Source organism: Hakea prostrata, chromosome 4 (assembly GCF_041222555.1).
Source record: "Hakea prostrata isolate BN-2017 chromosome 4, UWA_Hpros_2, whole genome shotgun sequence".
Lineage (NCBI taxonomy): Eukaryota > Viridiplantae > Streptophyta > Magnoliopsida > Proteales > Proteaceae > Hakea > Hakea prostrata.
Genome location: NC_142603.1, coordinates 6,210,783 through 6,227,151, shown reverse-complemented (window position 1 = coordinate 6,227,151; position 16,369 = coordinate 6,210,783). Strand labels below are relative to the sequence as shown.

The window sequence follows — 16,369 nt, the reverse complement described above, 5'->3', positions numbered from 1 at the left end:
ATATATTTAACGGTAATTAACGGTGTTAGTCTTTTTAGCACACACAAGTAATATATTGTATTAATGTGACCTAACATTAGTTTATGTTTCAATAAAAAGACCTACATGTAAAAAATTCTATTAAATGTCCATTTTACCCTTTTTCTTTTGATGTCCTCTAATTGGCAAATTACATCTAAATCCCTAGATTTCAAATCAATTATATTTACCATTCGTAGAAAAAAATCAATTACAAATGCCCTTGTGCTATTAAGTATTGGGGTTAAATGATAATGTATTACACTAACATAAAAAAAGTAGTATAAGAATTTCTAAAACATAGTAAATGTTAGTGTAATATATTATTATTTAACCCAAACACTTAACATTAGAGAGGCATTTGTAATTGTATATATTTTTTTAAAGAATAATAGATGTAATTAATTCAAAATCTAAAAGTAACCCTTTAAAGGGCAAAAGAAGAAAGAAGGATATAATGAGTATTTAATATATTTCCTAATCGATGATATCATCATTTAAGTTTAACCCCAACACTTAACAGTAAAGAGCCGTTGTAATTGATTTTTTTTAAAGATAATATATGTAAGTGATTTAAATTCAAGAGGTCTATATGTAATTTGTTAATTTTTTAAATATGTAATATTTCTTTTACATGCATTATTTAGGTGAGTCACGTTTTACATGCATTATTTAGGTAATTAATTTCAACCAAGAGATTGAATTGCAAGGGACAAGATCTGTTTTGTCCTCTTCATAGATTTTTTTTCTTCTTCTTTTAAAAGACAAAACTACGTCCATGATGCTCCAATGAAGATTCTAGAATGCACCTTTCATGTAGACATAAGTCACATGACACGTGAGATCCATGTTGACAAATTTTTGTCCTGATTATAATTCACAAGGGTGATAAGATTCTTTATAATTATTGGTGTAATATAGACAAATTTCTAGCTGTCAGAGATGAATTTTTTATGAATCATGTTTTCTCCAAGTATATTTTATTGAGTGCTCAAAATTAAGGAAGGATGACAAGAATTATTGTGGCGATTCGAGAGTTGGTAGATTTGCATGAAAATATCATAATTACTCATACTAATAGAGGCGCAAATATGGTTGCGGATTGGATGGCGAAGAAAACAACAACATTGGAGTCTCCTACGCATTTTTTTAAGGAACCCCCTCAAAGTATAGAGGAGTTCCTTCAGGTGGATCGTTTGACTAGCTCTCTTTAAATTGATTTGAATTTTTTAATCCCGTTTATGTATGAAAAAAAAAAAGAAAAAAGAAAAGGTCAGTGAAGAAATGAAAATGAAACCCTTCACATTTTCGTTAAGGATTTAAATGATCTGATTTGATAAAAGGTATTTGAAAAAAAGGCAATACATGTAATTTCATTAAAGCTCTCACTTATCATGTTACAAGGAAGGAGGCATGCTTTGAGTCTATATTGGTGTGACCATGCAAACCCTTTGTTGAGACTTGAGAGTTTCTTTCTATCCAAAAATAGATAAATAAATAAAATAGTGGAGAGCTTCTACATGTTGGAAAGGTCCTGGCCCCAAGAAGTGAATGGAAGTCAATGATCTAAGGGCCTGTTTAGTTACATGAGTCTGGAGATTTCAAATATCTAGAGATTTCAAATCTATGGAATTATAATTTATAAAATTAAATGTTTGATTGTGGAATGAAATCTGTGGATTCATCCGAAAAAACTATTTAATCGACATGATATTTGTGAATGTGCAAATATATAACTTTTTTGAAATCTTTGGATTTCACCCCCTACCCATAAATTTACAGATTCATGTTTTCAGTGTAAAAAGATGAATCTCTAGATTTCATAAATCTAGAGATTTTTACAATTAAACGGATATAATTCTCAGATTTATGAATCTAAAGATTTAAAATCTCTAGATTCATGTAACCAAACAAGCCCTAAATTAAAATTAAAATAATACCAAAAGCTTTTGCGGTAATTTAAACTCGTTAATACTAATCCTAATTCACTTTGAAAATTACCATCATGAGTCAAGATTTGTTTGTATTTTTTTTTTTAAAAGAAAGGAATTTTACATGTTATCAGTTCGGAAGAATCTATAAATTTAGCCACAAATTATAAATCTAAATAATTTCAATTTTGTGCAAGATTCATAATTCCATATGATTCTTGATTCTGATGCGGATCGATTAACAGAAGAAATCAAACAATAATTAAAAATCGGATTCATAATTCACCGGATTTCAAATCCATAAAATCATGTAACCAAGAAGCACTATAAGAGCTTGGACCTAATCAAAGTTTCTTGGATGTTGGATCCCACATTTTCTTTTCCATATATTTATTATTCGTTTTTCAGGTTTTATTTTGACCTCAAATGACTATTCTGCATGTACTGCTGAAATACACTTAGCTAGAGGCTAAAATGTTTTCTGATCAAATTTACTTCAAACCTGATGGTCCTGAATCTTGATCCCATTTGGGAGGTGCCTTCAGTATTTTCCTGTTACTTCATATTTCCCAACGAGTAACTTCATTTCCACTTCAAAGACTTAATTTTTGTTCAAATTTGCTGTTGGTTCTTCCCTCTAGAAAGGCTACCCAATGCTCTAGCTTTCTGCCGAAGAACATATTTTTGTGTCTTCCCAGTTGCAGTCTTTGGCAGGTCTTCGAATACAACAGTCCGCGGAGCCATGAAAGCCGGCAACCGTTCCCGGCAGAAGTGGATAATCTCATTAGCATTCGCATTAGTTCCATCCTTCAACTTCACAAAGGCACAAGGAGTCTCCCCCCAGTGATCATCAGGACGTCCTACTACAGCAGCTTCCAGAACTGCTGGATGACTGAATAATACTGATTCAACCTCAATGGTGCTTATATTCTCTCCACCAGAAATAATGATGTCTTTAGACCTATCTTTCACTTCTATGTAACCATCAGCATGTTTCACACCAAGGTCTCCGGTTCGAAACCATCCACCATTAAAAGCTTCCTGTGTCGCTTTTGGATCTTTATAGTAACCACTCATCACAGTGTTACCTCTGAACATCACTTCCCCAATAGTTTTCCCATCAGGAGACACACTCTTCATGGTGATTGGGTCTCTTATATCAACCTCTTCCATCCCAACATGGTGTAATCCTTGGCGGGCTTTGATCTTAGCCTGCTCATGTGGAGGTAAAGAATCCCACTCAGGTTTCCATGTGCATAGAGTAGCTGGTCCGTAAGTCTCTGTCAGGCCATACAAGTGATGTACTTTAAAACCCAGCTCTTCCATATGGTATAGGACCTGTGGAGGTGGTGCTGAACCGCCAGTCGTTACTTCCACCTTATGTGGAAGCAGCTTCGATTGATTAACTGGGGCATTCACAATCATGTTCAAGACAGTAGGTGCACAACTCATGTGTGTCACCTTGTGAACAGAAATGCTCTCAAATATGCCCTGAGCAGTGACTTTCCTGAGGCATACGCTAGTGCCACCTTGTGCTGCTAAGCCCCAAGTGAGACACCATCCATTGCAATGGAACATAGGTACAGTCCATAGGTAAACAGGCATTGTGCCCATACCATGAAGAAGTACTGTTGCAAGAGTATTGAGGTAGGCACCCCTGTGGTTGTAAACAACTCCTTTTGGGCTTGATGTAGTACCTGAAGTATAATTTAATGAAATTGGATCCCACTCGTCGTTTGGTCGTCTGATATCAAATTCAGGTTGGCCAATCTCAAGGAGACTCTCATATTCCAGGTCCTCTGAAGTGACATCAAAATCTTGAGTGACAGTGGAAGCAACTTGAGAATCAAGAATGAGGACCAAGAGGGGTTGCTTTCCTGTTGTCTTATAGAGAAGATCAAGAGCTGCACGAGCAACTCCAAGAAACTGGTAGTCTACAAAAATAATCTTAGCCTCCGAATGTCTTAGTAGAGTAGAGATTGTGGCTGAGTCATTCCTAGTGTTGAGTGTACAAAGAACAGCCCCTGCCATTGGGACACCAAAATGCATCTCGTACATTGCTGGGACGTTGCAGGCTAATACAGCAACCTGCACAGACAATACAAAATTAGGAAGCTCTGTGGTATCAAAAGAAACTGAAAATCCAAGAATTTTCTGAATAGTGTCCTCTGAATCTTTAGAGAGTCTTGTGGGAGAGAGGAGGGGGGGGGGGGATAGCAAAATTTTCAGCAAGGACATTAAAGAACTTGCTTAACTGATGCATTCTGGAGGAAAATAGAGTTGCATATGCTAGAAATTTTGTTGTAAACAAAGCTAAGATTCTCATAGAATTTTACATGAGAGGAAGCCCTACCTATGATCAATGAGGTATCTGAACAACGAGCAGCCATACAAATTTTTTAGCCTTTCACAGTGGCACGCTTCATCGCATTAACAGTATCCCACAAGAGCACATTTTATTATACAAAACCAAGCAAATCTTCTCTACAACTTCTTAATTATTGCAATCTCTTATTTCTTAAAATTAAAATCTTTCGGCGATGAAGTTTCTACCTTTATCGTTATTACTAGACAAGGGGTACACTGTAAACTCAGCCTGTTGACTACTATACCATCTTGCAAGGAAGAAAAGGGTAAAGGGGCAAAGAAGAAGAAGATAATGTAGAACCCATCAGAAAGCAAAAAATATAGGTTTTAATTGATATTAAATTAAGAAGTAGATTCAGTAGACGAGAACTTACGACATCGCCTCGGGAAATTCCCTTCTGGATGAGAGCAGAAGCAAGTCTGAGGCATCGTTCTAGAGTTTCTCCCCAAGTATATTTAACATCCCCATAAACAACAGAAGTTCTATCCCTGTAAACTCGAGCGGCTCGTTCCAAGAAACTGATCGGAGACAGAGGAACGTAATTTGCAGAGCATGGTTCCAAACCCTCTGGTGATTTCAGGGACTCGGACGTGCCGATCTCCGAAATATGCAGAAGCTGGTACCTCTGGAGCAAACATCGACGCAATCTCAAAAGTGAGACCATCCGAGCTGGAAAGGATTTCGACATGAAGTTCATATTGGCCGCAGAGAGAGAGAGTTAGAGTTTCCTGCTCAGATTTCTCCGCTTGATTTCCAAATGCGAATTCAAGAAACCTGGCATGCAACCATGTTTTCTTGAGTTCGAATTTACAAGTCTTCAGAGAGTCCAACTAATTAGCTTCTCCAATTACTTTTTTTTGGCCAAATTACTGGAAAGCATCAAAAGCGTTGACCATTTGTGGAATCTCCGGCAAATTATCCAAAATCTGTGAAGTTAATGCTTATCGTGAATCAATCTGACGGACGGCGACGTAAGAGTGAACCAGTACTTTTTCGTTCTACAAGGTAGTGACACGGACACCTTTTAATTTAATGAAGAGGCCAGAATCTCTTTTCTCCCAACAAATTAATATAAACTAGGACTATCCCTTTACAAAAGGTAAAAAAAAAAAAAAGGGGACTCGCTTGTCTCCCAACAAATTAATATAAAATATATCTTTAGAGAGAGGAAAAAAAAAAAATCAGTATATCAATTTTCTACAACCAAAACCATCTGCCGTCATCGTCTTTATTTAAGGTTTAAAGTATCCAAGATACCATATGATGCTAGTCGATACGTATTCATATTTGACCTAACTAATACGATATATCGATACGTTTCTCTATTGAATTACACTAAAATATATTAGCTAAAGCGATACAATACTCAATACAAGACGATAGTTTCTTAAAATCACTTGACCGATACGATACTCGATACCGATACTTTAAATCTATTCTTTATTAACACCCAATAGTGGCGGAGCTAGGAGCTAGGAGCTAGGGCTGTAGCCCAGCCCTATATATGCTAATTTAAACTTATTTCGCCCAGATTCTAATTTAGGGTCAATGATTATGTCCCTACTCCTAAGCCTACAGGGCCAAGTCAAGCCAAACCTATTCCTGTCCTAATTGGCCCTAATTGACCATATTTTTGGTCTTAATTGGTCCTGTCTCTAGCCTTGATTGGCTTTAGCCCTAGCTCTGTTTGGCCCTATACTTGGCGCTTGTCCTGATTGGCCCTATCCCTAGCCCTAACCTTGATTGGCCCTATACTTGACCCGAGACACGGCCAGGGCCTTGGCCCTGATTGACCCTATACTTGACCTTGGCCGTGACCCTGATTGGCCATATCCTTGTCCCTGCTCCTAATTCATTGAGATCAAGCACCAGAGACAAAATTAGGGCCAAGATTAGGGTCAGAATCAGGGCCAATGTCAAAAAATTAGAGATCGATCGGGACAGACTTGGCGGGCCAAAGAGTAATCACATGCCTGCCCTTAGCCCTGGTCAGGGCTAGAATATTTTGGCCCTAACTCGCCCTCAGGGCCAAAATCTTGAGTTCAAACCCTATTTGATTCATGGCAAGTCAGGGCCGTTAGGGCCAAACTTGCACCCCTAGGTTGAGTAGATACTTGGCCACCTCCTTTGGTTCTAGTGGGGCATAGATTCATAAATGGTTCTAGGAACCCTAAGAAAATGGTAAAACTGGTCCTCTAGTGTCTTTATTGAGTGTAAGGGTGTCAATTGCATATCGAAATAGTTTAACCGTATCGAACTGTGCTGTCTAAAACTGCACTATACCGCATAGTTCAAAATTCAGTACAATATGTACCGCAACCGAATTTCTTTGGTATGTTTCCGGTTTCAGGTACTCATACCGTCGGTATATATCGAAACTGTACCAAATTAATGGATAGAAATATAATTTAACAATTAAAATAGTTTACCTTTACCCTATTCATAATTCCCTATTTCAGTTTTTCGTTTCGTTCTTCACTTCTCTTCTTAGATTTATTTGCTTGGTCTCTGTTAGTATCAGATTCTTTCGATTATTTGATCGCAACTTCATTAGGATCTAATGAATTAATAATAAAAGTGGCGTAGGTTTGTTTCTACCAAAAGTGTAACACATTAGATACTCTGTTTACTGTACCGATTCAATATTGAAACCGTACTGAACCTTTTTTACAAATACCAAAACCGTACCGATCGACACCTTTATTTTAGCAAGTGATACAAATCTCATGAAATGCTGAAGCGCATCTACGAATCATGTTTGCCATGCTTCAAGTGATTTCACGTATATAGGAAGCACTATTATGGATTTAGGACGAAGACAAACAGCCAGTCTGGGAACCTCTTTGGATGCTTGGCTTGGTTAATGTTGCCGGCATTATGTGCCAATTGCGGTCGGAATTCAAATTGATTGATTTCTGCCAGCCGTGACTATTTCGGTCGACTTCAATAAGAATCTCGAATCATCTGAGCACCTGGTTCTGGCCAATTTCCATCTAGATTTTCACCGATTTCAAGCGGCTTGGACACAACACTCGAATGTCAAACGCACTGCAATCACTTCTCATTGAATTATATTCTAGTATTTAGAGAAAAACCACTTTCTTTTCAGAGAACTACAGAAAACTATCCCTAAAAAACAGTCATAGATCACTCCTAGATACACACAGATTCCATTTAGGATATCCAACAATCCAAATCCATGAGAAAACAAGATCAACGTTCTTGTCATCTTTTAAAGCAAAAAAATGACCCAAAACTAAAGAATAAAATGGCAAAACATGCGGAGCTTTCAGCTTTTTCGAACCCTGCGGACTTCGGCAACTTTACGATCTCCATCACCCACAGATCTCTTCGCGTTTATGGGTACGGTAGGCGGCTTGTTCTCCTTGGCCTTCGTGCTACTCCGCAGACAGTATCTGGGAGTGTTCGTCTCAGTTCCCCCAATCGAGAAGTTCGCAGGGACCGATTTCCTCAACTTGTCGTATTTCTTTGTATCTCTCTTCTTACCAGATTGAAGAGCAACGCCAAGACCACAGGCGCTACTCCTAGAAACCTCCTCTGTTTCACCATATTTCTTTCTCTTTAGCCTTTCATTCCTCCGAGCAGAGTACTCGTCATAGAATCTCCCCCTTTCGAATAGAACACTTGGTTTCGGACAGACAGCAGTAGAAAAATCATTACTCCCGAATTCGTGTTCAACCATCTTTGCCAAGGCTCTCAACTCGCACGAAATGGACTGTTCAGCCAGTCGCGTGCGCGATTCCTCCAGATCCCACGAACGACTCACCATCTGGGATTTTGTCACAGGAGAATCTGTTGCAGGCGTATCAACAAAGATTATTAAAAATTTTTCTGAGATGTCGATATAGGGTTTAGAAATATACTACGAAGTAGTTCATCTTGAATGACCTGATGAGGCTTTGGTGGAACGAACACTGGAGCGCAAGATCCTGGTGGGACAACGAAGTCTGCTCGGTAACTCAGCAAGCGGGGGCTTGCGATCCGAAGGCGATCTTGCTTTAGACATCGATGACAGGAAATCGCAGAACGCTGAAATAACATTTCATATTTTTAGGTTTTTTTGGGGAGAAAACAAAAAAATACAGATCCATAACGAAGATTTCATGAAATTTAAGGGTTTCGCCAAGAGACACTGATTGGAGAAACAAGGATGCAGGATGGAGTACTTACTTGTGTATAGATCTCTCGCTTCTTCTTTAGAATTCCGCTCAACTCGCTTCAGGAAACAGCCAATGCGTAGTTTTCTTTGTCACATTTAGTATAAATGGAGGTGTGGGGTTCTTCAAGACTCCAACGGTCAAATTTCAGTCTGAATGTGGGAAGTGTCAGTGTATGACGTCATAATTGGGCTATTCGAATTTTGAATCGAGGCGGGTCGACCGGTCCAATACCATGGCCAAATCCATGTCGTAATAATTGGCTTAATGCCACCGGTCTAACAAATGAATACTTATCCAAATGGACACGCATGATGCTAAAAGCGCCCCCCAACTCCGACGCGTACTTGCTAATCGCCAGGCCTAGAATAGTTCTAAGAAGAAAACAACAGGTATCTGTTATCTCCTGTTAGGGTTATAAGAATGCGACTGTGGATCATCTTCCCTGACGGGTGTGCTCCTCCAACGGCCTTACAACCACAAATTACGGAGGCCCACAAGTAAAAAATAATAAAATATTAAATAAAAAACATCATCACCCGAATCCTATTGGCCCCTCTATAATTTGTGGTCAACAGCCGTCGGGGGAGACGATCCAGACTCGAAGAATGCCTCACTATCACATGAAACATAGTAGAACCACAAACCTGAAGCACCAGAAACTCTATTTCAACAGTCATGGTGAACAAACAAACACCTATCCTTGCTCAGTAAGGGTTGATTGAACAGTTACTCTCCACTTGAGACGATAATGAGGTCCTCACTTCTGCAGACAATAAATGGCTTGTGATCCATGGAAACACTAAATATTTCCTCACCTCCGACCACAGATAACTTAATAAAACAATACAAACAAACAAGACCTAAACTAGCTCAGATTTCAAAAATGGAATCTGTGGTATAAAATTCAAATCAACTAAAGTTTAATATCAGGATTTGATTACATGAATCCTGTTTCATCATTCAGATACATTCAGAGCCAATCTTTGTTAATCCAAAGTCATGTACACCTATCCTTACTTCTTGAAAGTCATTTTGGTCCGAGCCTTGTTCTTTTAGCACCTTCAATGTGAGCCATATCATATCATGAAGGCATACAATTAAGATGTGATTATCTTAGCAACAGCTTCAAGTTAAATAAAGTAGTGTCTTAACTGATGAATCTTAGTCAAACAAACAATAAGCACATCAAAGTCATCAACTTGGCATATAAACATTCAGTGTCCGACAGTCCAGACATTAATTTCAAAAACCAAGAGTTCACTCAAAGATTTCCTCTAAAACAACATGAGATCATAAACTACAGGGAATGTCCCATTTCAGTGAATGATGTACAAAACGTTAATTGGTAAAGTATTTTGTATCAGAAAAACAGTTGAACAGTCAAGATGTAAATTGATTTCAGAAACCAAAGGTTCAATCACTGATTTTCCTCTAAAACAAGAAAAGATCATAAACTATAGGGCTTGTTTCCTTTCAGTGAACGACATATAAAATGAGAATAGTTATGCTATACCATAAATATCTGAAAACTATGTTGTTCATAGTCACAAAGCAAGAGAAAAAACAAAATCTAAAAAGAACCAAAAAGAAAACAAAGGGAAAGAGGAGTCAAAAAAGAGCACCAGGAAGTGCAAGTTGCATACTTAAATCCCAGGAAACATGGTCTGAACTCATGGACAACTCGCTTAAAAACTCAAAGACCCCAGAGCACTGCTGCCAATTCAGGTTCAGGATTAAAGTTACCTTTATGCGACGTGCAAACAATTTGCAAGTTATCTGAGGAGCACGTAATTCTGGATTTCACAGCCACCCAGGTGGATTCAATCTAAGATCACCATAGAATTCAATCCCAATAGAATTGAAGAGCTGCACAGTCTCTGACATTCCCTGAAACACTACTCAGTACAGTCCCAAATTAATAAAATAATTAGATTTCTTGACGTAATTCAACCTCTCAAAGACTGGTTCTAATCTAAGTCATGGCGAAGGATGAAGGTAAAAACTGACTTCAGATTTAAAAACGACGACCATAAATCCTTATCCACTTTGCAAAAGAGCACCAGAATACAGACCACAAAAGTGACTCCCCTGGTTAATCATCATATGAGAAAAAAATACATTCATTCCAATGGCTGGATAACTCAGAACAAGAAACTACTAAATTCACTTCCAAGAGATTTCTAGAAGCTCATGATACCCATTTAGTCCACAAGGAAGAAAACCCCAAAATCCCTATGAATGGGAGGCTAGTATCAGCAGTTGAAAAAAAGAAAAGAAAATAAAATAAAAAAAAACTGTACCAATTGAACAGATGAGATGAGACACCGCCATGACTAAGAAAGAATATGAAAACCACAAAGCTTTTCTCCTTGGAACCCAAAACTCAGATGTAACAAAAGATTTACCAGTGAACAACTACATTTCAGGGATCTGCAGCCCTCAAACAGCAATTTAAGAAACACAAAAATACCCAAGTAGTGGCCCTCAAAAACAGTAACAGAACACAACAAATAACGGCCTGTACAGGGCTGCAGTTGCATACAGAACATGTACCGAAAACATGAAGAAATGAAGGTAGAAGGGAGATGGAAAGGCCTCTCAACTATCTCACTGGTTCCAACCACTCACAGCAAACCAAGCATCAAGCCAGTCCCAACCGTTCTTGTTTTTCTTTGTTGTCTTCAAGTCGTGGGGCATAGTAACAGCCCTTTTTTGTTTTTATTAATAAACAGAAACTAAGGTTTCCCCCTTGCATAATGAAGGAATTCCTTACAATGTAGAACCCACTAAAAGAGAAAGACGCTCATAGTAGAACTAATTTCTACATACATCTATAAATAGAAAACTGAAAAAAAAAAAAAAAAATCCAACTTGTAGCTACTTGAAAAAATAGAAACAAGCAACTAGGTACTAGTACCAATCACCTAATAAAGTAGTAAGGTGGTTACGGGCCCATGCATAGGGTAGTTTAAATACCAAATAAGGGGATTAGGCCTGGCCCATCAAGTGGAACAAATCAAATACAAGGGCCTCAACTTGTGCTGCTTGATTGGCTAAGCATGATGGCCCTCTTCTCTTCTTTCTTCATCAAACTACACATCTCTGATCAATCTAACAGTCAGAGGACCTATTACCCACATCAAGGAAACTCCAGTTAGAAATATTATTGTAAATGAATACTAAATCTTTCAAAAAGGACTGCATAACCAATTGAACACAATAATAATACAAATACCAAAAATAAAAAAAAAAAAAAAAAAAAAAAAAAAAAAAAAAAAAAGGGAAATAGAAAAAGTAAAATAAATTAAAAAAAATTCCCAACTACACAATGATATATATGGTGCATTTCTTACCCAAAATTCCGCATCTCTTTAACTGTTTTATGATTTGTACAAAAAGCACTGGGATTTTCCGCCACCATATCCCCCCCAACCTCTCTTCTTCTTTTTTCTTTCTTTCCCCCCTCTCATTTGTTTTAACCAAAATTTTCAGGGTTCCAGAGACACAACTCATCAACTGCAAACAAAAGGCGAGCTCTATACATCAAAGCAATCTGGCACAGATGCTTTCACTGCACTTAAGGTTCTTCAAGCAATCTAGGCACAGATGACTTTCTTACCCAAAATTCTTTTCAGCATCTCTTTATTTACTTGTTTTATGTATTTTGTAACAAAAAATGCATACTTTTGTTAGGATTTTCAACTGTTTACCATCCTAATATCCCCACCCAACCTTCTTCTTCTTCTTCTTCTTTCTTTTTTTCTTTTCTTTTCCCCCTCTCTCATTTTGTTTTTAACTCAAAATTTTCATGTGGTTCACATGTAAGACACAACTTCATCAACTATGCAAACAAAAAGGCAGAGTCTTCATATAACATACAAAAGCAATCTAGGCACAGATGACTTTGACTGCACTTAAAGGTTCTTCAATTGATCATTGCAAGAAGCTGAATGGAACGAACATCCTGAAGTGGTTCTCCATCTGCTAAGATAAAATACAGAGAACCTCCTTTGCAACAAGTAATCATATTGCAATCCAAAATATAATAAAAGTCCTTGTGCTAGGTGTAATATTCTACTTTCATAGATTAAATCATATTGCAATCCAAAATAATCATATTGAACCCAAAACAGACCAAAACCAAAGTTCATATTGCAGAACAAAATATTTTTCTTATTACTTGTTCAACTGGCTGAAACTGCACCAGAAGATTATTCCAAGATAAATGCGAAATGACCACACATGTTTCAGCAGCTGGGTACAAAATCACCAACCAATATTTTACTGCATATACCTTGGATGAGATTGCAGCAATCTTCCAACATTTTGTCATTCTTCTCTTTCCATACTCCCACAAGATGTATCAATGATAACCTCGAATCTAAATCCTCCTCTTACTGAACAAGCTTTTCATGGAAAAGCCCTCTATATGAGACCGGCAGATCCATAAACGACCAATAAGGATATAAAGAACTTCAAATCACCCCAGCCAAAAGTCAACTGAAACATTCCCCTTGCTGTTTGAGCATAACAGAATATTGCTTGCATATTTTGAGAGTCATCAGGGTTAACTTTCAAGTGATTCCAGATCCATGCGCTCAGGAGCCAAAAGAAGCCTACCGACCAAGAACTTGTTCATCGACAATTTTCTTAGTGACTCTGAGCTTATGACTGTTCAATCTATGAAATAACTTCCTCACAAAAGAATAGTTTGCAAACCATTTCCATACAGAGTAAAAATGTTATCATGAAAGTTCAGGAGATCAAAGAAATAATTATGACTTTAGTACTCGCTTATATGGCTATATGAAGTCCACCAACCAACATCAAATACTACCTCTGTAAAATAATGCATAACCAACAAATTACAATTCATAGCTAGCAATTTTCCAACAAAAATATAACGTGGGATTCCATGGAAGAAGAATCCCAGAAAAGGATTCAGATCATAGTGGCTTACATTAATGCTTCTGTTCAGGAAGTGAAACATTCTATTTTAAAAATGAAAATGAGGCAAATATATGATAAAAACAAAAAAACAGAAAGGTAAATGCTGAAGACACTCACATAATCAGTAGAAAGAGCATGTCCTATATAAAACCATCTTTGGGTTCTCAATCAACATCAAGCTGATCTCAAAAGCAAATACATCAAAATAGATTGGATTCAGATAGACAAGCATCTCTGCTAAGTAGTGACCTTGAACGGCCTGTAAGCCACCCACTTCATTTGTACACAATAAAAAAACAACATTTTGAGCAAAAATTGGCTATCTACTTCAATGGGTTGGACTCAGGACTACTGGCTAACCCCATTTTCTGTCCAAGTAGCGTTAACTGGTCAACAAACTCAGCTCCCGTGAGAACCTCAGTAGTTCCATATATAACATGTTTGGCAGGCTGCTGATGGTGTGCAAACTCCTGCAAGCTCCCAAAATCAACATAATTTCCACCACCTATCATGAAAACAATTGCCTCCTTGAATGGTCCTTTCAAGTAATTGCTACTGGCCCCCAAGCTTGACCTTGGGGCACGAGGATCAAACAGGAGGTATGAGTCAATATCAGGGTTTGGTTTTCCCTCCATTAGGTCTTCAACAGTTCTTGTCAATGCCAACTGCCGATCACCTGATAATAGATTTTTCACACCTGCTGTCACAGCACTAAGTGATTGTCCATACAGCTTCTCGGCCCAATCAACAATGTTATTCTTGCTTTCAGAACTTGCTGAAGCCAAAGATGCATTCAGTGATTTTATCTTTTTTACATACTGAAATGCACAAGTGTCCACCTGGGATTCTCTCAGAGCAGCTTCCACTGCTTCTAGTTCTGACTGAGGGATAGTTTCCGCAGAAAGGAGGTAAATTATAGCAAATCTTAGCTTATCAACTTTTGAGCCTTTGCCATTGAGGACACTAAGAAGTTCATTTCGATCAATGCTTCCTCTCATCAGCATGTCATTCTCTTTCTTAACATAAGAATCCAGTGACCTCTCTTTGATCTCTCCCAACAGCACAGTGGCTATATTGGTGTGCTTATCAATGACCTGCTTCCTCTCTGTAAGTTCAGGCAGTGAGTTCACAGCACTCATTAAATGTTTTGTGTTTCCAATCAAATCCTGACCATCAAAGTCTTCCGTATCTTTTCCACCCGTCCGCTTATTCACCCCATCGACATCCTTCTTATATTTATTCAACTGGTTCTCTATCTCTAGAGCAACTTCTGGGAATTCCAATGACCCATTTGCCACCCAAAATGGGTCTGACTGATCTAACTCATATGAACGAGGACCACCCTTTTCCCCTGGCACAGTTAACCTGTTAAGTTTCAAGCCAAGAACATCATGGACGAGTGGACGATACCTGAAATCGTGCTGGATTCCAACAGAAAGCTCAAAATTCCGGTCAAAAATACACAAAATTGGACGCTGGAAAGAGCTCCCTAGGTTTCCTCCTTCTGTAAACAAATTGTTTTTTGAAATCAGATGATCACGCAGTCGAGAGTCCAGTTCAGATGCGACCATCTCAGCAGGTCCCCCTCGTGGGCACCTTATGATGGGAACTACAGCGAGTGTTGCCAGGACAGAGAACAATCCACTTACAATTTTCTCTATGATCCCCTCGATCTCACGATCCCCAGCAGAGGGATCATTCAGTTGGACATAAGATGACTTCTGCGCCAGAGAGAACATGTTTTCCTCGAGCGTCACAAATTCTAAGTACTGGTCGTGCACCTTTGAGATCCGATCAATTGAATCTGACTTCATGGCTCCTGAGGCAAGACCCTCGAGCAGTGGCCGAGGTATGGAGGACGAGAAATTCAGGTGGAAGTTCTCGTAGATAGGAACAGATACATCTGCAACGATTCTTTGAATGTTTGATGGAGTCGGCTGCACGAAGTATACAGCAGGGACATCGGGGATTGGTTTCCTCTCTTTGTCGATGAGGAAATACAGAGTCACTCCGTATTTGCGGAGTTCTTTGACATGGATCAAAGGCGATAAAATGTCCTGGCAGAACCTGTCGTATATCAAGATCTTGTAAACCTCGTCGTCCACATTGCCGCTCGAATTCAAGGGTTGATTTAGATTCAACATCCGAATGATACAACCTATCCATCAAATGAATCAGAAAATCCATGAAACTAAAGCATAGTAGATAAAAAGCAAATTAGTAAGGATTCGTTTCTTTGCTTCTGAGTTAATCTTTGAAGCTCGAACTGAGAGAATAGAAGTAGAAGGAAGTCTTACTGGTTTGTTTCTGGCGGAGATTAAGCGCCATTTTCACCTTCAACACCGTTTGCAGAAAAATCGAATTCTTTCTCTCGGGGGATTTATATTTTCCCCTTAGGAAGATAGTTCTTTTTTTTTCGTTGTAGTCCTTTGCTCCATCAGAAATGGTCGTGCTTGGAGCTGCCAACGGTCCAGATCCATTTTTTTTTAACTGCCCCACAGAAACTTAAGAAAACAAAAAAAGAAGAAAGAGAAAATGAGTAGTAAATCGAAATCGTCAGTGCTGCGCAATTTTTTTTTAACTGCCCTCAGAAACTTAAACTTAAACTTAAACTTAAAAAAAAAAAAAGTGGTCAAAATTGAATTTGGACCGCCACTTTAGATCTGGACCGTAGATCTGGACCGTAGACAACTCAGTGCTGCACATAATTGGTCAACACTTAAACACATCAGAAATAGTTCCATCATATCAAGCATTTTACCCTTTCTTTGGGTCCTTTGAGTTTTTTTTTTTTTTGCATTTTCAGAATGAGGGAAGTAAAATGTAATTTAAAATAAATCATTTTCAAGTTAATGGCCATTGAATTCTACTAAAAAATAATAGTCATTGAATGTGAACAAAACATTGCAACTGCAAATAAA

General features: G+C 38.2%; 3 protein-coding genes across 3 annotated transcripts; all 3 read right to left on the bottom strand.

The window, feature by feature from the left end:
• Positions 1-2,240: 2,240 nt before the first annotated feature.
• LOC149017389 (butanoate--CoA ligase AAE1-like) lies at positions 2,241-5,336 on the bottom strand. Its single transcript, XM_089154165.1, has 2 exons — positions 4,691-5,336; positions 2,241-4,037 (listed from the first exon to the last, which is right to left on the bottom strand). The coding sequence occupies exons 1-2, from the start codon at positions 5,012-5,014 to the stop codon at positions 2,562-2,564; spliced, it is 1,800 nt and encodes a 599-aa protein (XP_089010291.1). The 5' UTR covers positions 5,015-5,336; the 3' UTR covers positions 2,241-2,561.
• Positions 5,337-6,910: 1,574 nt separating this feature from the next.
• LOC149017388 (uncharacterized) lies at positions 6,911-8,765 on the bottom strand. Its single transcript, XM_089151738.1, has 3 exons — positions 8,509-8,765; positions 8,227-8,367; positions 6,911-8,130 (listed from the first exon to the last, which is right to left on the bottom strand). The coding sequence occupies exons 2-3, from the start codon at positions 8,342-8,344 to the stop codon at positions 7,607-7,609; spliced, it is 642 nt and encodes a 213-aa protein (XP_089007864.1). The 5' UTR covers positions 8,345-8,367; positions 8,509-8,765; the 3' UTR covers positions 6,911-7,606.
• Positions 8,766-12,723: 3,958 nt separating this feature from the next.
• Positions 12,724-15,857, bottom strand: LOC149017387 (SEC1 family transport protein SLY1-like). The gene is made up of 2 exons (XM_089151737.1): positions 15,746-15,857; positions 12,724-15,606 (listed from the first exon to the last, which is right to left on the bottom strand). Exons 1-2 carry the CDS (start codon positions 15,774-15,776, stop codon positions 13,772-13,774), a joined length of 1,866 nt encoding a protein of 621 aa, XP_089007863.1. The 5' UTR covers positions 15,777-15,857; the 3' UTR covers positions 12,724-13,771.
• Between the last annotated feature and the right edge of the window lie 512 nt (positions 15,858-16,369).

Excerpts from the sequence above, each read along its gene's own strand:
- LOC149017389 (XM_089154165.1), bottom strand. The coding sequence starts at position 5,014 with ATGAACTTCATGTCGAAATCCTTTCCAGCTCGGATGGTCTCACTTTTG. Across the intron at positions 4,038-4,690 it reads GAATTTCCCGAGGCGATGTC|GTTGCTGTATTAGCCTGCAA; the intron begins GTAAGTTCTCGT and ends TTGTCTGTGCAG.
- LOC149017388 (XM_089151738.1), bottom strand. The coding sequence starts at position 8,344 with ATGTCTAAAGCAAGATCGCCTTCGGATCGCAAGCCCCCGCTTGCTGAG. Across the intron at positions 8,131-8,226 it reads TTCCACCAAAGCCTCATCAG|ATTCTCCTGTGACAAAATCC; the intron begins GTCATTCAAGAT and ends CGCCTGCAACAG.
- LOC149017387 (XM_089151737.1), bottom strand. The coding sequence starts at position 15,776 with ATGGCGCTTAATCTCCGCCAGAAACAAACCA. Across the intron at positions 15,607-15,745 it reads TCTCCGCCAGAAACAAACCA|GTTGTATCATTCGGATGTTG; the intron begins GTAAGACTTCCT and ends TTTGATGGATAG.